This window comes from Miniopterus schreibersii (genome assembly GCF_964146895.1).
Source record: "Miniopterus schreibersii genome assembly, chromosome: 6".
Classification (NCBI taxonomy): Eukaryota; Metazoa; Chordata; class Mammalia; order Chiroptera; family Miniopteridae; genus Miniopterus; species Miniopterus schreibersii.
The window spans coordinates 30,370,941-30,393,721 of record NC_138107.1 but is presented as its reverse complement, the minus strand read 5'-3'; the positions used below and the strand labels follow the sequence as shown (position 1 = coordinate 30,393,721).

The 22,781-nt window shown below is 39.9% G+C and overlaps 1 protein-coding gene across 1 annotated transcript in view; it reads right to left on the bottom strand.

Annotated features, from left to right (window-relative positions):
- Positions 1–1,239: 1,239 nt before the first annotated feature.
- The window catches only part of COL19A1 (collagen type XIX alpha 1 chain), a 284,762-nt gene continuing 263,220 nt past the window's right edge, over positions 1,240–22,781 (bottom strand). The window contains exons 48-52 of the mRNA XM_081141246.1: positions 22,595–22,765; positions 20,833–20,899; positions 9,657–9,785; positions 3,441–3,518; positions 1,240–3,265 (exon numbers count right to left, since the gene is read on the bottom strand). Coding sequence (XP_080997372.1) covers positions 3,138–3,265; positions 3,441–3,518; positions 9,657–9,785; positions 20,833–20,899; positions 22,595–22,765 — 573 coding nt within the window. The 3' untranslated portion in view covers positions 1,240–3,137. The remainder of the gene's footprint in view (positions 3,266–3,440; positions 3,519–9,656; positions 9,786–20,832; positions 20,900–22,594; positions 22,766–22,781) is intronic.

Below are 22,781 nucleotides of genomic sequence, written 5' to 3'. Positions count from 1 at the left end.
TGTTTCTGTTACATTTAGGAAAAAACGGTTAATGTCTCCAGCAGGAAAGGGCAATGAACAAACTCATGAATGATTTTTCCTTTTTTCTTTAGATTTCAAAGGCCATAAATATTAGTTGACGTCACACCTGTTTTTTTGCATAGAAAGATTTCTATCTGAAATTTTAATTTATCTCAGTATAAAAGGTTTGACTGGAATTCAAAATATGTATATCGGGCAAACATGATTTTAATCATTAATTGCCCTCATGGCCTATAATTATTTTGTATTTGAACACTTATATTGTCTGGAGTCCAATCGAGATCAATCAGGAAATTTGATAATTTCTCTTTCCTGCCATGGGCGTTACATCCACGTGAAAGTGAGCAAGGGTCGTGGAATGGGATACAATGATACGAGAGCTGGCGACCACCAGTTATTCAGGAGAGAATTTCCCACCCTCCTTCAGGTCCTAAATTACCCACTTTCTTTTTGATTAAGGACAAAATTAGGCAAATGCCGAATCTCCACTTTATGTGGTGTTTATATTACTGGAGCCAGCCTCGCGTATCATGTGCACAGAGACGAGGCAGGAACAAGTGTGGGAAGAAAAGCAGAACAGGGGCGTGAGAAAGGCTCGTCCACGGGGACACGGCCCCATTTCTGTGGTTTTGCCAAAGGTATATCTAGTCACGTGTGTCGGTTATAAAAAATGAGCTCGAATCATTGTGACAGCTCTACTTGGTAACACACATCATACACCATTATTATATTCTCCTCTCCCAGCTTAAGTCATCTGAATAAATCCAAATTCTGGAATAAACCAGCCCAGCATTAATGGAATTTAGAAAAAAAGAGAAAGGTTCCTACATACGCAATTTGTAAGAAAGGATGCATGACATAGTCTGTGGAATTAAAATGAGCAGAAGTTATGAAACAAAGAAATGAATCGAGTCTTTTGATGTAGATGAAAGGGTCAATCCAAAGAAAACAGAAAAATACACTGATCATCATCAGCAAAAAGAGTTCACGAAAACATTAAGATGCCAAAATAAATACTTCTGGATTAGCAAAGAGGCATATGGATAAACAACCTATTGATATGAACAAATAATCTCTGAAAACATAAAATGTTTCGCTTTATGACAAATTCAAGTAAATTAATGAGTGGCATCAGATGAGTCGTAAGCCTTCAGAAAAGTCAACACATTTAAAGTTCAACGAATCAAAAGCTCAAGATATACACATAGCACCAGATTTAGATCTCTGTATATATTTTTGGGATAAATCATCATTTTACTAAAAAAATGCATATGTATATTCCAATTGTTTAAGTTTAAAACACAGCACCATTGTCGGTATTGCACAAGAAAGAGAATGAAGAAGAAAATCATTTTAAAGTTAAAAACACTTGAAATAAATAAAATAAGCTCGGAAAATAAAATAAATAAACTTGGAACTGAAATATACAACGTAATTCCATATGAAATAATCAAAAGGTTGTATGCACGCACAGCCATGTAGACGGTACCTGACCAGCAGTTCATTCATCTACAGGGAAAACCGGTTCAGCTCGTGGGCGCGTTTGTACAAAGCCTGTCCTAACGTAGGCACACTCCCTACCAACTCTGTTCACAGCTTTTCCAATTTCAGGGGGTTGCCTTTCTAAACTCATTTTTTAATGAACAGATGAAAGCAGTCATCCTAGCCTGCTTTGGCCACGTTGGAATTGGCACTATTCCTTGAAGAGGTGTGACCTCCTGGCTTCTGCGACAGGAGGGCCGTCCGCGGCATGCTCCCAGCATCTGTGGGACCCATTCCTGAGATTTCGGCAACCTCCTCATGCCAGTGTCCTAGAAAATCAGTTGCTTTCAACACACAGTTTCTCAAAATAATGTATAGTCAGGCAATAAAAGCCCATTGAGGGATCTGCCTTTTCACTGCCTGGCGGAAGACACGGCCTTCTGCAGCCCCGGTTGTCGCCCCGAAGGCCATGCTGACTCTGGTCTGAGTGCTGGTTGCATCTTCAGGCCCACGGCTTTTCCTCTTGCTGCCCTGCGCCTCTTGCTGAGCTTCTGGAGAAACGTGCTTCTCCATAAGGGCTTCTGGGCTTCACGTCCACCTGCATCTGCCCACAGCACACATTCATCTTCCAGGGACGGGCCTTCTCTTCCAGTCGCTACCAATCTCGTCCTCGGTTCCGATGGCTGGGTCTTGTCGTAAAGTCTGAGAGTGATGAGGTCAGAAGGATAATGGATCCAGGGGCCCAAAGGTCTTGCTGATACCAAAGACAGCTTGGTGCCTTCACCACCAAAGACCTCTTAGGGAAAACAGCTTTCTGCTTCCCAGCGGAGAAATTCAGCGAAGGGACCACAGCTGGCTTTTCTTGTGGAACTCGGGCACAGCTGGGCTGCGGTCCTGCCTCGTCACGCTGTACGAGTTCATGCCGGTGATGACTGCTTTGAATTGGGCTCATGACACAGAATTAACAAAATCATTTCAGTAGTAGGCTATGGCAAGTTTTTGGGCTCCCTGATAAAACAGCCTCCTGTTTGTTTGTTTTTTTCCAAAATATAAGTTATAAAGTGAAACTCTTATTGCCTATCTATTTCTCTGCATAAGTAGGATGGATGTAGGATGGTATAAGAATTCTTAAGCTATAAAAAGTAGTCAAAAAATATTCAGCAGGAGCAATGCACTATATCAAAAATGATGAAAATTTTAGCAATAACAGTAAATGTAACCACCAAGAAAACCTCAAGATAAGCTGAAACTTTAAAATTCAGAAGTCAAAGGCCAAATACAAGTTGATGAGACTACAAAACGTACCTCACCATTAGTCTACTAAATCATAAAATGTAATTTTCTCTCAAAGAAGAACTAATGATATGATTTGCTTATGCATTTCATAGAAAACCCTGAATGAAATCAGTAATGGTGAAGCAAACATATGGAATGAATTTGGAAAAAAAGTCTAAAAATGCTGATATCGCAATTACTATAGGAAAGGATTCAAATTGTTGCTTTTAATGTCTGCCTACACCAAAAAAAAAAGAGAAAAAAAAGAAGCCACCCACATATCATGAGGGTTTGACAGTATTGAGATAGCTCCAACAGCAAGAAGATATCACCCAAAATCAAGTCTTCCTCAGGTGTGTTTACTTCCCACCTGTCCGCTGACGGGCATGAGATACAGGGTAGAGGCAATCTTCTGGGTTACATCTTCCACTAGGTCCTGGGGGTCCCTGGGGACCTGGGGCACCTGGTGAGCCTGGCAAACCCGGAGCTAACGAAATAAAAGACCCCATCAGAAGGCAGACCACATGTGACTTTCTCCCTCACTCCAACCAACATGGGTTATTCAACTTCTCCTGTGGCAACACATAGGGGCCATAGGGGAAAAGGCATGGTTTCTGACTTTAGAAGCTTGTTTGTGTTGTGAAGATAAATATCACTATTACCTGAAGTCCCAGGAAGACCCGGGCTCCCTGGAAGCCCAATTCCAGGTTCCCCTCTTTCTCCTTTCTGTCCTCGGTAGCCTAAGGGGGAAAGATAGAAAAAGAGAGACACAAAAGTAAGAGAATTCTATGGCAACACAGCACAAATAAGAGCCATGTTTCTAGTCTAGGATATTTCTGTAATTTGTCCACTTAACACATAGCTCTAATATACTATTTTAGCTATCTGTTTTGTATTAACCGCATATTAAACTTACACACCTAACAGATTAGATGCAATAGGCAATGAAGATCTTAAAAATATGCAACCACTATAAAAAGAACAATTAGTCAAACATTTGATAGTGAGATTTTGGGCACTGAAAATGTTACCTAAGTAACTCAACTCAATCATTCCAATCTTCTTTCAAATGTGATGACAAGGGGTGTGAGCCATTTTCCATGGGAATTCTATCTAGAGGGTAGGTGCAGGCTAAATATAAATATACTGAAAGAGTGCTGCTTACTGTGAGGACAAAGTAATGTGACAACAAGAAGCCAGGCCTTAGTCTAAGAATCACAGGGAATGAAAGGAACAAAAGCTCATCATTTTAATAAATGCCAGGAAGAGTGTGACTGTACAAGGGTGGGCAAAAGTAGGCTTCCAGTTGCATTGTGACATTCTTTCGAGCTAATAAAACTATTGTAATAATCACAACCTGTATGCCTTTTTCCCCGTGAACAACTGTAAACCTCCTCTGCGCACCCCCGAATGTGAACGCACCCATCTAGGAGTCAGGAGAGGGCGAGACCGGGACTGTGTTCCGACGGCTGCCTCGAGCACAGGCTCCCCTTCCTGGCGAGGCTCACGCAGCCGCCCCACGCTTAGCACGGCCGCTCCTAACCCCGCGGAGGGAGCTGCCGCAGCTCCCGAGAGCAGGAGACTGAGGGATCCCTCTAAAGTCACTTCGTCAGTTTAAGGTACTCGAACCAAAAGGAATCAGGTCTAAGATTTCTGTGCACTTTAAGATTAAACTCATTCCTATTACTGAGCATGCCTGTTGTCACCTCAGGTAGGAAGGTACAGAGTGATTTGTGTCTCTGGGAGGCCTTAATCCTGCTTTAAAATTAAGGCAGCATAAGGTGTTTTTAATCTGTTTTATATAATGGCAACCATGTAAGACTTTGAAGAAAAGGTTCTGTGGCTTTAAGAGTTTCACAGTGATAATAAATAGAATTTTAATTTCCAATTTTTTCATACTTAAACAATGGCTCTTGGTCGTGGGTGAACGGAGCAGTCATGCAGAATCATGGAGACACACAGCAAGGCTATTAAGTAGGAGAGTATCTCAGTAGGAAACAATAGGCCCTAACTACGTGCCTGTCTATAAAGGTGTGTTATTACAGCTGAACACAATAGGAGAAAAAGTTTTAATTTTCTCTATGATAAGTATATAGGACAAATTATTTCCCATTATTGCTCAGAATTAGACATTAGTTCGGGGGTTACCAGTCTTGACTTGACCATACAGTGTATACATTATTATTCAAATAACATTAGCACTGTAATCACCACATCATTATTTCTTGGCTTTGGAGGCGTGACCTGACCATAAATGTGAAAATAGAGGAAAAAGAATATATATTCAGGATATACTTTGAGGTGCATGTTAGAAATATATCCAATGGCAGCTCTTCACACTTATAGCTGAAAACTATGTTATAGATGTTCAATACAGTCCTAGATCCTAGAGAGAGCAGTGGCCTGAATATGTGGCCCAATAACCCTAAGTTGACACATATTCAACTTTAAAATATTCCCAGGATTTCTTGTATGTAAGTGACTTTCATTTAACACATATAAACAACAAGAAAAAAATGTTTGTACTTAGGGTCACTTTAAAAGCACCCTTTCAAATACATTATTTAAACTTTTCTGTAAAAAAATAACATTTCATGCCTCAGGTATATTTGATAGTCCAAGCTAGGTTTTACTGTTACAGAAAGATTATAAAGTTTACTTTCAAGTTATCTCAGTAGGTGCTTAAGATCATAGGCTAAGAAAATGACAAAGAAAGAAAAATAACTAAAGATATATGAACTTTTGATTAATAAGAGGATTAACAAGACTATAACACAATTCCAAATGAAGAATATATCTGCTAAAACCTATGTTTTTAAATTCAGTTCTCAGATCTTAATTAAGGCAAAAATATATTATTCCACATGAATTTAAGTGAACACGGTATCAGAAAACAAGAGACAATAATTTGTATACTTGTATAGGAGGTAACATTTACACTTTTCCTGTCAAATGTAATAATTAATTTGCCGAAATCTCTCAGCTCATTAGGTTAATAACAACCTACTATTAGTAGACAAAGCTGTTGAATTGCACAAGGCCCCACACTCATCACGTACGAAGGCTGCTGTAAAGTCACAGGGTCTTCTTTTATAATTGCCTCACAACAAAACTTCAGATTGGAATACTAATTAAGTCAACAGCATCTTTCCTATTTTCTAGAATTACGCTTTTCACCCAGTTAGGGTAGGCCTCACTTGAAATTTGGAAACGACTAAAAGGAGGGTCTCTCTGTGCAAATGAACATGCATTTCCACGGCCTCAAAATATGGAGGGTGACAGTGTGATATCACGGTAGCCTATGTAGGAAAACAGAAACCCAACAACAGTGTCCTCATCTAAAGCGCCTAGAGGCACTAGTCAGCGAGGAAACTCGGTGCTGCTGTAGTTTTACAGGTGGGAGTCTTTATTTCCAGTAGGGAGATTTCCATTTCAACTCCAGGGACATTCTTCCAAAACTATAAATCTGTGCATCTATATGCATACTGGACAAATGAGACCAGTAAAGGAGTGTTACTGGCATTTTTGGAGGGACAATTCTTCATGTGGGGCCTGCCTCAAGCCTCATAAGTTGTTTGGCCTCCCGGGTCTCTTCTACTAATGGACCACAGCGCCCTTCAATCATTTTGACACACACATGCCTCCCATTACCTAAGCCCCCTACTGCTGACAGATCTGAAAGGTCAAATCTATATCAATCACATGAACCACCTTATGGGCCACTGGCTTACAAATAACAGCAACTTTCCTTCATTATAAACCAATAACAGCTAAACTTGAAAAGTTCCAAAGTAAGAACAATCATTCCCAATAGTGTCTTTTCAACATGGGTGGAGAGTACATGAAATGGCTGGACCTGTTTTCTCCTGACCCACATCCACGCAGTGGGATTTTTTCCTGAGTGGACCGGGCTTTCGAGAGTGGCATCTGTTCTTCTGGGTTTTCACAGAAGTGAGAACCAACTGTGGTTTGAAAAACATTTAAATAAAGTCCTTTCTCCTAAAACTCGTTCGAGAGGCGAAGGTCTGTTAGGAAAATGCGCCTCTCTTGCTCACACATGGGAAGCCAGCTGGACGGAGGCTCTGTGATCCTAGGGGCACAGTCTCGCTCACCCCAGGCGGGAAGCAATCAGCCCCCACGCTGCAGGCCCGAGGCGGGAATGCCCACCACGGAAAGTGTCCTCAGTGGCAGCGGGAAGCAAGGATCAGAAACGCACGGGACGGTCAAAACATAAAACTGGAAGTGCCTCTGAATTTTAAAAAGATGCCAACAATCACTCGCTTTGAGAATTGAGGGAAAAAAGCAAACAAGGTGACCCAACTCAAGTCAGAACGATTCACTCTTTTCACTGCGAGATCAGGGTGCGCAAAGAGGGTCCCCCAGTTTTCATGACCACAACCTCGGTGGGAGCAGTAACTCCCTTTTCCAAGTTGGATCGCGTGCTTCTAATACTCTCGCGTTGATTTTCTCCTTGCTCTTTACATGTCTTCTGCTTTTCAAAATAAGCACAGGAAACGAATGAGACAGACCCCTTCACATTTCTGTCCCTCCCTAAACACAGCAATATAATAAAGGACTCGTTCTATAGTGCATATTTCAAATCACACCCCTTTACTTCAAGTGAAAATGGATTTCTTTTCTGAAAAACACTGAAAAACGAATTCTTTTAGAAATTTCAGAAGAGCCACCATCAAACAGAATTCACACTCGGGCAGACACACTGCTGCTCAGCGCCCGCACCTCTCCCCTCTGGGCCACGGTTCTACATACATTTCTTTTGCTCCTTTTCGAGAAAACTTTTATGTCGAGCGGAGCAAAGCTTTGAAGCTACACGTATACTTCATCTTCTGAGCACTTCATATCTATTTATCCCTCAGAGAACAGCGCTTCAGTTCCTTGTGAACTTCTGGGGAGGCACCAAAAAACAAGCGGCAGCCCCTCGGTTTCCTTCGCAGAATGAGATTTCTTTGTGGCCTTAGGGAGGATTATCAGTATAGCATGATATAGGCAAATATGCCTTGAAAAACGCATCCTGTAGTTTGCAGGGTTTATTTTTCTCCTGCATTTCTGGCATTTAACAAATACTGAAAAGGAGATATCAGGCAAACACTGAGGAGCCACCCAGCTGGACGGTAGTCAAGACGTGTCTGTTGTCAGAAACTCTCAGGTGAGACCAAAGTTTTGTCAACCTCACTAATCCTTGGTTTTTAAAAAAGTTGAAAATCATTCAGGGAAGTCTTTCAAATTCAAGAATTGCACCCGAAATCCCTATCAGGAGCAGAAGCAGGCTGTAAGATCTCCTTGGCAGGACAGCAGGTAAAACCCACAGAAACCCCTCACAAAAAAGAAGGGAAGTCATGTGGTGAGTAGGAGTCTGGTTTCCAAAAGCTTGGCTGACACTGTGGACTCAGCTGGAGCCTTCCAGGTGGTCCTTCCCTACACGGGAAGGGGGCCTGGAAACAGGTGTTGTGTGGACAGGTGACTGCAGTTCCAGAACAGTTTTCCTCGATGTCCTGGCTTTCCATTGCCCTTGCCCTCTTAGACTGCCACTGTTCGAAGCATCTGTTCAAGGTTTTTCTCCTACAGTCATTATTCTTCATGCCTTCTGAGGCATCATATGTCTTCAGATGGGCTTTCAAGCTCTTCCTTCCAGTCTCATAAGCTCCGACTTCAGAACAGACCCAACTAACAAAAGATCATGATGAACCACCCTCTGCACCACAGTGCACACAGAAGGCTGCACCTGATTCTACACTTTCCCTCTATCTGCAAACCTCTCTACGATCAAAGGGAAAGACAGAATGTACTGTTTAGGTAACTAGAGTGATTTTACTATTGTTGTTTTACAGTGTGCTCACGAAACCAGAAGCCTTGTCACTCTCGATTATAAGTTGGGCTCCTGTGACTGGGGATAGTTGTTGCTCTTTCCGATGAGAGAGGGCATGTCATTCACCTTGGGCCCTTCCTACAGAAAACAAGGCTCAACGTTACAGAGGAGCAGTAGGAAGGAAAGTGAACCAGTGAAAGGAAAATAATTCTCTGCATATATGGCCCTGGGGACTGTATTCCTATGTAATTTTGTTGTCAACTTTCTCTTTTTTCCTAAACAAGCTTTTGATGATTTCAAGGAGGACTCTTGAGCTCCATGGTAACACATGAAAAGCAGTTTCCCTGGTCTTATCTCTCACAGTATGTACTCAATGGATTTAATATTTCCTTGTTGGAATTGTGAATCTTCTAAACCAGGGTCCATGTGGCCTCCTCTGCTGATTGCTAACCTCTTTCTAGAAAGTGGCTTTGCCAGATCGGTTTAGTCAAGCTACATCCCAGATTTTATCTGTCAATTTTTCCCCCCAATTTAAATAAAGTCTTACTTTAAAAATTTTAGAAACTCTATGAGAAATTCTTTAAAATTCAAAAGTTACCATCCACAAGCTCTATTAAAGGGAGAGGGTTTTAAATTTTCTCAAAAATATATTTTAGCCCCAAATCACTACTTATAGTAGCTTCTTTTAAGACTTTTTCCTCAGTTTCTTTAAGATATTAAGACGATGATTCTTGTTGTCTATGTACATCAACAGGGCAGCAAAAACAATTCTGAGATTCCCAGATAGTAACGATATATAAGCACCTATTATTGCTGTTATTATCACAACAAATACTATTAAAATACACTTAGATTAGTGGATAATTATCAGTTAATTTTAAATTTGAAGAAGTAATAGTTAAAAATCTGTTTCTAGAATGTTAAACATTAATGAGATATTCTATATTAAATCATTTTATATATACATGTACATCGCCTTAACAGTGATTAGCATGTTATAAATACTGACCGTTAAAGAACTGGTAAACAAATATTATACTTGAAGACTTACCTTGGGGCCCAGGGTCTCCTGGTGGCCCAGGTAACCCATCCTTCCCTGGTGGGCCAGGCCTCCCATGAGCTTGCGCAGCCAACATTGCTGCTGGTAGCTTGATTTGGGATAGGAACACAGCCATCCTCTCTGTATTGATGAAAGGGAAAATAAAATATCATGTTATGAAAATACTAGGTCAAAATTTTCAAATATTCTTTTACATGAAATTCAACACCACCATCCTCTCCCCCCATTTAGCTATTTAGCTTTCAATTTAAGCACATCTAATTTAGCAACCAGTCTGATTACTGAGAGGTTTTTGTGTGTTCTTTTTTTGTCAGTTAAAATGGATTGCACAAAGTTGTTTGAATATAGATGCAGTCCAGCTGTGCTGATCACAAGATTTGATATTTGTCAGTGCTTCAGAGAGGGAGCTGATCTAGTGGACAGAACAATAAGTCAGAATCTAACCAACCTCTGGTAATGCTTGTGGAGAGAATTTAGGTTCATATTAAAAAATGGTTTTGAATAAATTTAAGCCACTTTCTAACAATCTTGTTAATGTATGTGTGGTGATTGAAAATATGTTCACAAATTCTTGGACATGCTCTTCCAAATGGAATCAGGTGGAGCCTAGTTCCCCCACTCTCAAGTGTGGCCTGGAACTTACTTTTCATTTCTAATAAATAGGAAAAAGCAGAATTGACAGTGTGTAGCTAGGGAAACTAAGTCATACAAGGCACTGTGACTTCCTGGCTGCTCTCTAGATTTCTCATCTTGGGGGAAGCCATCTGCCATGCAGTGAGGACACTCAAGATATCCCATGGAGAGACCCACATGGGGACAAACTGAAGCCACTTGCAAACAGCCACATAAGTAAACTTGAAAATGGATCTTCCAGCCCCTGTCAAGCCTTTAGATGACTTCAGCTCTGGCTGACGTCCTGACTGACTTTGTTATAGACCCTGAGCCAGAACCACACAACTAAGCAACCCTTCAAGTCCTTGACCCACGAGATAATACATTTATTTTAAGCCACTAAAGTTTTGTGTTATTTTCTTTTTTAAAATTTTTACCCAATGATATGTTTCATTAATTTTAGAGGAGAGAGGAAAGAAGGGGGGGGGGAGAGAACATGGATTGGCTGCCTTTTGTATGAGCCCCAACTCGGGTTTGAACCCAAAACCTGGGCATGTGCCCTGACCAGGGATCAAACCCGAGGTCTCCCAGTGCACTGGGTGACACTCCAACCAACTGAGCCAGCAGGGTTTGAGTTAATTTTTTATGCAGCAATAGGTAATGCATACAGTATTGGGTACTTTATATTTCTGAACAAAACTGCATTATTAATCATGAGGTATAGTTATTGAAAAGATGGTCACTGGCTGCATATTGACTATGATTTGACTGTTTTAATTTCTACACTGGGCAAATATTGTACTTTGCCAACATCTAATTTTTGCTTTTTAAAGAAAATGTCTCATACACCCTCAATATCATTAATTTTTTCTGGTTCGATTCCTAACTAGTCAGTCCTATTATTTAGCCAAGGTTTTAGTAAGTGGGAAGGATGTCTGATGTGTCCAAAGGAAAAAATTCAGCATTAGCGTGTAGATGAGCACGTTTCACAGAATTCTGATTGTAGACAGAGTGAAAACAAGTTTCCAGACATTTCTGTGAGCCTGAAGAAAACACCGAAACTCAAAACACACGTTATGGGAAGTGGACAAATTATCCAGAACATTTGCAAATGCCAAAAAAAACACCCACATCTTTTTAAGTGTTGAATGATGTGACCTTTAGGAAGCAAACACTTCCTAAATAAGCAATGCTGCCTTCTCAAGGAACATATCATGGTCATTTGCCATTTTGTTCATCTACCAAACTGCCTGGAGCCTCACCCTGCTCATCTGGGTCCTAAAGAAAGAATCCGGAGGAAGAGGGGACTGTGTGAAGGCGCCTCCCCAGGTGAGCTGTCACTGAGAGGATCTTCGTAGGTGGAGCCGGGGGCATGTCACTGTTAATACTTAGAGACTTATCAGTAAGTCACCAATGCTTTGGGATGAAAGTGAGCGTACACTATAGAACATTGGTGTGCTAATAACTCATGAAATTGAAAGGATTTGGAAAATGAGGAGGTTCAAAGAAAATGTGCATATGAAAATATAAATAAAGAACAGTCACTCTAAAATAAATAAAAAACATATTATTAACTACATTAAACGCTGTCTGTAAGCAGGGCTCGTATTGGGCATTTTATACTTTCTGCACGCAGTGCTCTTACTCAGGAGTCACAGGGAGCACACGAAAGAGGTGACCTTTCAGTCAGAATTGTTACCCATACTTTACAAACCCCGGAGCCTAGAAAGATCATCTGAGGATAAGCTTCATTTTAAGATCTGTAATCTGTTGTACAGATTGTAAGACATTCCTTCCTAGAATTATTTTTTAAATAATCACTCCAAGATTACACTTATTATTATAGAATTCTTGGTTATTAATCCCATACAGACCACTGTTCAGTTAAATTTTACCTCAAAAGCATATTCAATATTTTACTACTATATGGAATTAATTTGGTAAAATCATTAATGCAAATTCACCAAAAATCAATTATAAATACAATCTGTCATTGGATTGTTTATTCAAACCTGCTTGGTTTGTTTATATTTTGTATATCTCATTTAGCAAATCTAGTATGTATATAACTAGATTTAAAACAGGACTAGAGGCAGGCAATATGCTTGCCAGAACAAATACAAATTAACCACATTCTTTTTTTTTCTTTTCACATATTTTCTTCAAAGGCAAATTCAAATGATTTCTGCAAAACTAACTTACACACAATTTTTCAAGGATACATCTAGTGTGTAGTAAGAAATGAACATTTAATGTGAAAAATTCAGCATAGGTTTGATGTAGACAAATCTTCCAGAAAATGCTTATTGATTAAATTAGTGTTCATTTGCAAGTGAGGGCCAAATGACAGAAACATTCTAGAAACTATAGCTACCAGTTAGAGAAAACAAAGGCCAAATCCTACAGACCTTGAAAAGAGTTACTTCGATTTTCTCCAGTCTTTTCATTCATTTTAGTTCATTTAGTTAAAATGTAAAGGCACATTTTTGCTTAAACAAATATGAAGTTTTTACAAATTTTTGATAAAGAGCAAATTACTCCCAAGAAAAACCTACTGTTCAATGGACTTTAAATAAAAAGAACTTGTTTTTAAAAAAACATAGGTCCATGCACATGTTTGTTTAAGAAAGTCAAATAAAAATTTTTTTCAGGTAGAATTATTGAGGGAAAAGCCCCAACAAATGCGGAGTATTAGCTGAAATTATCAAGAGAGTCATCACCCTACACTCACATTCTCAAATCACAAAGTAAACAGAATGAAGACATTACAAGGCCCCTAGGACCAGAACCTCTGACTGCTGGTTGAGTGACAGTGATGGGAGACCAATGAGGATCTGAGGAAATGACTGGCCTTTCAGCAAAGCTTTTTATTACCTGACTATCCATGCCTGGGGCAGGTTTGGTTGATGTTAATACACTTGTTTCCATTAACAGATAAAACACATTCATAATTAATATATAGTCATAACTTTGCAAATCATTACATGGAATGTAGTTATAACTTTATTATATTACATTGTAAACTGGGTGTTTTATAAATACATATGAAATTCAATGCTTATAGCTTGAAACTTTGCACACTATTTGTTGTTTTGAATTTAAAAAATACATATTCAGTACAATTTTTTTAACTTAAGACACATCTCTTTGAATGCCTTCAATGTCTAAATGCAAGTATTCACAGTACTAATTTTTCCTCTTTCATATATGAATTAAGTTTACAAGTAATTTTCTTGGAGCGGTTTTTAATATTTTTAGTAAAGCAGATTTTTAAAAAATAGTTGCTTCTAGCTGTAAATTATCTACCTTTAAGATATGCTCAGAAATAGTTATTTAGCATAAGGGTAATTACTTCTTCTGAACCCTACTCTAATGCTCTATAATTTAAAATAATATGTTTCTGAACCTCTAAATAAATTGCAAAGACCTGTATTTCTTATCGCTTTTCCTCTGTTTTCAGGGATCCTTCATCAATTAAACTGTTTTTGGCTATGCTTTCTAATGAGGCAGGAAATTGAAGAGTTCAGATAGGAGCTTGCATAAACCAAACTCACATATTCCGTCTGCCAGGGCAAACCCACGGCAGTCACTCTAACAAATGAGACCAGTGGCTTGCTTTCCCTGGAGAATGAGCTCAGTAATATAATGCAGACATTAATATTAATGAGAAATTACCTATACAAAGAAGGAAGGGACGTTCAGATGTCATCTAGCCCACATTTACCTTCAATTTCACAGATAGAATTTGTAAATATTTTCAAAGAGAGAAATTCATCTTTTTCTCCTAATGCCCATTCAAATGTTTAATTGCCCATTTTCTTGGTATAGCTTCAACTTATTTTCTTCTGCTAGCCCGTAATGGAAACAGAGAGTAGTTAATGAGTATTTCTCTTGGAAAATCAGTCATATGCTTAAAAATATTGTTACCTCTTAGCCTTCAGGTTAAACAGCTTTTACTCATAGGCTTGGTCACCTGTTTTGTAAATCACTTTTTGGTTCCCCCTATTCCAGGGCTTTTCCATACATTTCTTAAATGTGGAAACCCAAACTAGATACAATTCTCTCCTAAGGGACAAACATATCAGAAGAGTAATTTCCTTTCATATCTTTTTTTAAAAATGTTTTTCTAAAATTGACTTTTAGAGAGAGAGGAAGGGAGAGGAAGAGGGAGATAGAAACATCAATGATGAGAGAGAAACATGGATCGGCTGCCTCCTGCACGCTCCCTACTGGGGATCGAGCCTGCAACCTGAGCATGTGCCTTGACTGGGAATCAAACTGTGACCTCCTGGTTCATGGGTCGCTGCTCACCCACTGAGCCACACCCGCTGGGCTCCTTACATATCTTAATAATTACTTTCTGATTTCATTTTAACTGTTAATTCAATAGCATTGTTTGATGAATTCATATTTGTTTTGTGGTTCATCATGGCCCAATGGTTGTTACTGCCACATTTAACTCTGGCTCAGTCCTTTGGCACCTTTGTAAACATGTTGCTTTGAAATGCCATTGTGGGTAAAGATGGTGGATTGAATACATGCTACTCTCTCCTGAATTTCTGAAAGACAAGTAAGGTGTTTTTAAAGGCATAAAACCACAGGAATAGAGAGGCTATGAAAGGAAACAACATAACAAAAATTTGGAAGCTGAGAACCAGATAGTTGTCAAACCACGAAACCTGTACAAGAACTTAGGAATTAGCAGTGCAAGTTACATCTGGAAATGGGGGAAATGGGTGGAACTAAAATGAGGAGAATTGGTTGAAAGCCTATTTGAGAAATAGCCTTAGCAATTCCTGTCTCTGTTCTATACAGCTGGGTAGTTGCCCCACCCCAAGCCAAGCAGAGACTGAAGGTTTATTATCTGAAAAGGCTAAAGAGACTGCCTCTGCACTGGGAACCACAGACTCCATTGAGACGTGGGCTTTCCTCCTGAGAACAAGGAGAATAAAAGAGCATTTGCATGCTCAGCGCCAAAGCCCCAGCCCTGCTCTCCGACTTTGCTCCCCAAATGCTGGCAGTCAGGAGGAAATGGAAGTGTTTCCTTTAAGGAATCTGACCAGAATAGGAGGAAAGACTTAAAGACACTGAAATCCAAAGATCCTTCAATGAAAAAGCCCGGCTAGACTGCCCCAAAGTGAAGCTCATGACTGGCAAGCCTCCCCAATCATTCGCAGCTTCCAATTTGTTAGAACCCACTCTTATGTAGGAGACAAGCACGGGAATCCTGAGGAAATCCCGTAAGCTGAACCACAGACCCAAACAAAGAAATAGAAAGACAGCAAATTGGATGAAATAGAGATTATGCTATGGAAAATATTTTTAACCGTAACTGTTTTGACATGTGAAAATTAATCTTTGCTTTTACAGAGAAAGCTTTCTGAAGAGGAGAACCATAGCCTTGGAGCTCTATGATTTGTGTATCTCCAATCATGTGTAACTAGCAGATGATGTCTGTATATACAAAACTATTTATATACAAATACATACACAGATTAATATCTTATTTGTAGAGATGCAAGAGAATGTGTTATAACCTTGAAACGAGAGAACAGGAGAATACAGAGTCACATATGTAATATAAAACATACGTATTAAAAATGGAGAAAATATAGGTAAAAGTGTTTTATTGGGCACTGGAAATCTGGAGGCAGAAATATTTTGAGGGGCACTTAGCCCTAACCTTCCTTTTCTCCCACAGTTGCAGGTGTGGTCTTGTTGGTTCCAAGTTTGTCTCAAGAATCAAAAGAGCCAGATGTGTGTCCCCATTCCTGCATAGGGTGGTAAATTCTTCTTGCATGATGATGTAAATCTCCAAGTATAATAGGGTGGTATCATAGCAAGAATTATGCTTCTCAGATCTGGAAAGATTCTAATTTTATGTGGGCAGCACCACTGGCAGTTGCAAAGTCCTCATAATATGAAAAGAAACTATGCTGAGACACACAGCATCAGTCCCCTTTGTGTGGTCACCTTGCTTAGAAAAGGATCTGACCTGTTAACCAATCACATCGGGAATTTACCTTTCAGTTGGGTGTACGTTTATATATTATGATCCACCAGAAACCCAGACTTGGGGTTGAAGGAAAAACACCTTCCTCCACCACAGGTTTGGGATGTGGCATCAGGGTGTGGAAGGAGGGCTTGGTGGCCTGGAGAATAGTTCTCAGTGTGAGATCTATGGGGCCGCCAGGGAATTCTCAAAGGGAGTTGGAAAATTCCATGAGGAGAGCCCAGATTTTAGGTCCTGGCCAAGGACTTCACACCTGGGATGATAAAGTGGGGGAGCAGGATCTCCTGAGAACTCCCTGGAGCCCCCTGATAGTCCATGGCTTGCTGAGCAGAGAGAACTGTTCCTCAGGCTGTCAATGTGCAGCGGTGAATGGACCAGAGATAAGCATTAGCAGCCACTCACCCGGCTCTCTAGTGAAACTGTTAAGAAGAAAGAGGCAGAAGGGTGCTGCTTAACTGTAGCATGTAACTGTAACTGTTGTAACGTGTGAAAATTAATTTTTGCTTTTCTAGAGAAAGCTTTCTGAAAAGGAGAACCGTGACCTTGGAGCTCTGTGATTTGTGAAAATGGAGTTTTTCTTTTTTGTAAATAGTGTTCAGAAGCCATGGGAATAGAGACTTCTAAGTGAAAAGTAAATGGACTGGATTGGAATATGTAATCTTTAGACAAATGAACTCAAGTGCTAAATAACTAAATTCTGGGTTTCAGGTACAATTTTGCTTGGGAGAAGAGAGTGTTGTGGGACTGGGGCCAACAGAGATAAAAGGAGAGGGGTATCACATGTGCAGTCTAAGAGTCAGATGTCTCAGGAAAAAATTTCCTTGTGGGCCACTTTAGAATATTGTCTTGAGGCCAAGACATCAGTGGGCTTTTGAGGGAGCCCAGACCCAGCCAGGCTGGAGAGGCTGAGAGAGGTGGTAGGAGGGATGGGGTGAAGCCAGAGGACCCCGTGGGAGACTGCACCCCACAGGTTCCAGTAGGCAGAGAGGACTCTGAGAGAAGGAGGGGCAGGAGTGCAGAGGGGGAGCTGGAAGACCTAGAGGGGCCACCAAGAAAGTGCAAGCCGGGCGAGGCTGCCCCAGCACAGCCAAGAGCAGTCAGCTTGCCCTGACCTCCGCCTCAGGAGGCTGGCAGCCTTTCGTGGGAGTAGCCACAGAATGGCCTGGGGGTGGGCAGCACTGACGATCGCCCAGGTAGGGGCAGCCACGTCTCCTCTGCTCAATGCACAGGGCAGGCTGGGGGCGGGGGGATGCCTTCATCCACTGTCCATGGGACTTGAAAATGAACACCTCTCAAATCTCAACACAAAATAGTTTTCTGATAGCGCTTGGTGATATTTTCTGACCTTCTCAACTAGCTTTTAAAAAGGTGAGACTAATGAACTGCTGTATTTAATATATTTTTTTAATTTATGTATTTAATATATATTTTATATATGTATTTAATATATATTTTTATCTAAAGACTTTTATAAAATTGAAGTTCAATATTAAAGCCACCTGACATAAAAAATAAAATGCAGATGGGCAAAAGAGAGGGGAATGGGGGACATCTGTAATAGTGTGAACAATAAAATAATTTTTTTTCTGAGACTTCTTTACACCATCTACTTCAATGCGGTTTGTTTGAGTCCATACCTCCATGCCAACCAATAAAACCTTAAGACCCATCACATCGTAAAGGGAATCCGCTATATTCACCATATCGATCTTCCTGCAACGTTGAGACTTTTTTTTTCACTGAAGATGGAGGGTATTGTCAACCACCACTGCTATTTCAATAAAATATCTGTGGGCTCACCAGCCCTCATAAGAAAAAAAAAAGACAGTTGACACGAGAACCCATGGAAATTAAGAATTTATGGAGAATTTTAGATTGCAATCCAAAAGCATGTATTTGCTGGCATTTCCCTCTTCTACTGAAGATGTCGCGCTAAGATCCTAGATGCCCTGTGCCTGGGGCTGGCTTCATGGACATGCACCTGTGAGCCTCGTGGGGCCCCATGCTCAGAAGAGCCCTGTGCTTGCTACAATGTTCTGCTGTTGCTGTCTTATAATTTTTAATGAATTTTGAACAGGGCACCAGGAGATTTCATTTTGTACTGCGCTCTGCCCATGCCTCTGTTCTTCAGTGTCCTCGGGAGAGCCCTTCCTCCTCTTTGTCATGCAGATGCTTGAGAAATGCTTGTTGAAGCGGAATGTCTGAATTGCAAAGTTTGGAGCCTAACCCATGATGCTTGATTAAAAGGTCAATAAAGAAAAATAAAAGGAAATTTTAAAATGTAGGGGCAACATAAAAATTAGAAAGAGAAGCCTGGTAGTTTAAAAAAAAAGAGAATGGACGGTTGTATCAATAAACTATCATATCAAAACACTGTACAGACACTTAGTACAGATCAAGGTAAAGTGAGTTGACAGCATGAATTCATGACCTTTTAAGAAAACATATTTTTCTTCTATTTTGTCATGGAAGTGGCTACAGTCCCTGTGTTACTCTGCTCTATCTCTAGAGCGCATGTGAAATAGGATAATGTACACTCAAGCACTGAGATTTTGGTCTCTCGTACGAATTACTGCTTAAAATAATTAGAGTTTTGTGGAGAGCAGCTAACTTCATGTTTGTGTAGAAAGATTGAGGATGAACTTGGGGCATTGTGTAATTTTATTCCTTGCAAATTCAACCATGTATTTTTAGGTTAGCAAAAGAAAGATACTTTGTGAAAGAAGTAGGAACAGCGAGAGCCAATGTGGATTTACTTTCTAAAGACAGATAACTCCCACTTTATTAAGTTCACAGTGGAGGGGAGTGATCTTGATTTTAGCAAATCCCCTGACAAAACCATGTGATATCCTGTGGGTAGATAAAGAATGCACAGGGGATTTCAGGACAACGACACGCATTCAGACCTCACAAAGACAAGAGACTAACAGATGAGGTACACATGGGCAGGAGGAATGCAATGGCATTTAGGAAGGCCTAATCCTTGATTCTTTTTTATTTAAAATTTCGATCAATAATTCGAATGATGACATGCTTATAAAATTTAGAGATGACACAAAGTCTCGAGGGTCAGCCAACGTGCACTATGAAACAACATTCCAAAAGGTATCTTCAGGTTGGAACAATGTATGAACAGGAATCACTTGAAATTTAATAAGAAGTAGCATAAAATCACACACCTAGATTTTAAATATGGAAACAGTGCATAATGAGAAACACCTAATTTAAAAAAGTTTGTACAAGAAAGACCCAAAGTTGTTAGTTAATTGAAAACTCAAAATGAATCAACAGTGTGATATGGATACTTAAAAAAAAAAAGAAAAAGAAATGTTATCTTAGGTTGTATTATTGAACTATTTGTATCAGGGGTCAGAAAACTTTCTCTGCAAAAGTAAATTCTAAGGCTTTGCAGGCTATACCGTCCCTGTCACGACTCTCATTTCTGCTGCCCTAGCACAAAAGCAGGCAGAGAAAATACATAAAGGAATGAGTGTGACTGTGTTGCAGTAAAACTTTATTTATGGACACAAATTTGAATTTCAGGTCATTTTCACATGTAATGAAATATTCTTTTGATTTAAAAAAAAAAACACATTTAAAAATGTATGCCCCTGCATCCCACTCCCCCAAAGTAAAACCCACTCTCCTTTGGGCTGTACTGAAACAGGTGGCAGGTGGATTTGGCTGGTGGGCCATAGTTTGCTGACCTTGGTCTATATCAAAAGACACTGGCCCAGCTGGAGTGGCTCAGTGGTCGAGCATCGACCTATGACTCAGGAGATCAAGGTTTGATTCCCGGTTGGGGCACAAGCCCGGGTTGTGGGCTCGATCCCCAGTCAGGGGCGTGCAGGAGGCAGCCAATCAATGACTCTCTCATCATTGATGTTTCTCTCTCTCTTCCTCTCCCTTTCTCTGAAATCAATAAAGACATATTTTTTTTAAAAAAGACACTGTACTCTGCCTTGGTCAAAATACTCCTGGGTGAATGAGGGTCACTTAAAAATTAAGTATTTCTCAAGGGTAATGATCCTGGAGGATTTTGACACACTTACTCTATAGAAGAGAAAACTAAGGAGAACCATGGATATTGAAAAATACCTGTGCTCTGGCCTGGTTGTTCACTTTGGTTACAGTGTCATCCCCATAAACCAAGGTTTCAAGTTCAATCTCCAGTCAGGGTACATACAAGAAGCAACTAAGGAATGCATAAATGAGTAGAAAAACAAATTGATCTCTTTCTCTTTCTCTTAAATCAATAAATTAAAAAAAAGAAAGAAAAGTAAATGAGGAGCAGTCACATGTGAACAGAGGAAGATACTTAACCTGTGTTGTTCAGCAGACCAAGAATGATGACAGGAAGTTAACCGGGAGGCCACTTTAACTTAGCATAAGAAAAATTTTTCTATCAGAGCGCCCCATCATAAAATGGGTTGCCTCTTAAACTTGTTTAATGGCCATCTTTTGAGAGTGCTGCTGCAGGGATTTTCCACAGTGGATGAGAATTGGTAAAAGATTCAGAAATGTTTATTAAGCAAATCTAACCTTCAAAAATCCTCAGAACCTCTTGATTAATATACTTCTTTATTTCTTCAAATGAAACTGCATCAGCCTAAAGAAGAAGAAGAAAAAAAAGGTCTGTTAAAACAGAGCACAGCGGAAATGAATAGAGAATAGAAATATTGGGTTGCTATGCATACTTGAAGCTTCTGTAGAGATACATTTATCAAGCAAAATGCTTTTGGCCACTGACTATATTAAGCAATAAATATCTTTTGTTTTGATCAAATGCTAGAAAGAAGTAGAAGCGCATAATTACTTTAAAAGCTGTGGGCTGAAATCATAACGAGTGATGTGAACATATTTCCTATTAAATGGCCAGACGTGGCTTCACATAATCAGGAAAGACATTTCATATTACTTCATTTTCTGAAGTTACAGAACTTGAACAGTGTTATCATGATGTTAATATCCCAGGCACAACTTAACCCCTAACCAATCCCTGAATGACTGGTAAAGTCATTATCTAACTGATATTATGTATCTTTAAAGGAAGCCAACCTGGAAGAGAACTCCAGGCATCTGGATTATTCTTTAAGATGTTTTATGCACGAGATAAAGCTTACTAGGTTTTACCCATTTCACGGTAAAGTTCATTCCGTAATTTATATTTTGCAGCCATATTTGTATTAAGCACAATTTTTAAAAGAGAAAATGCAAGTAGGTAGATGATGTCAGCTGAATTTTTAACTTTACATGACTTGGACAAGGAATCTAACATTTACAACAGTAATGTTTTACTGTAGACCTTGATATTTTAAAAGGGAGCTATCATTTTTTCATGATGGTTAGGATTTCAAAGTATTTTATTACTCTTATTTGTATTTGGTGGTTATTATCCAGGGGTGTGGAATTAAAGATGATGTGATGGGCCCAGAAAGTGATGCTTTCTGTTAGGACACAATGGTTGCAAGAATGCCCTATTTCAACATTTTATTTTCACTGTGGATGACACAAATAAACTTGAGTTAATGCATCTAATACCAACTATTGACATAGCGCTGAGAGGCCACTCTACAGGCTTTATTTAAGTAGAGCTTAGGGGGAGTGAGTAAAAATCAAGAAGTATGAAAACTGTGGGAATGCTCAGTTTGGCCCTCTATCTGGTAATGACTGATTATCTGAGGGCAGCATGTCCTTAACTCCCTGACCTCACTCCAAAACTCCCTTTTCTTCTTGACATGGATATTTTCAGATTAATATGGAATGGCCGTCCACCATGCCTCCTGAGGATACGAATAAAAACATGGGCTTCTTTATCCAAACACTCTTGGCCCAACTGGTCTCCACTTCAGAGCACTACTCAGAGCAGATCTGTTGTTCTGATATTCAACCAAATGATGTTTTAATAGGAAATAGACATCGGTATGTATTTTCTGTGTAGTGGAAGGAGACATTGTTGATAGTATTTAAGAACATGGCTTTGGAATCAGTCAAGCCTGAGTCTGATCCAATAAATAACTGTGACCTTGGACAAGTCAACTCTCAGTTTCTGCATTTGTGAGAAAGAGCTGGAAAGGATATCCATCCTCCTGGGTTCAGTGTGAGGATCCAGCGAGGTCATACATAGTAAGTGCTTAGCAGAGGGTCTGGGACATAACTTGAAAGAAATGACAGCTATTGTACCCTCACAGAGACAACTTTAGGTTCATTTCATTTATTTTGAAAGAATTATTATTGCTTTCACGGGAAAAGGGATATGTGGTCAGTACCAGCCAGGAGCTCTCGAGCTCTCAGTACCACTTACTGGAGTGCCGGGTACGCCTGGATTGCCCGGAGGGCCTTGGTGCCCAGGAGATCCCACAGAGCCCTTGTTTCCTGGTGGCCCCATAGGACCTACGGCTCCCTTCGTGCCTGGAAGTCCTGGTTTTCCCTGTTCACCTTGTGGACCTCTGTCTCCTGGAATTCCCTGGTCACCCTGTTAAGGAAAAAAG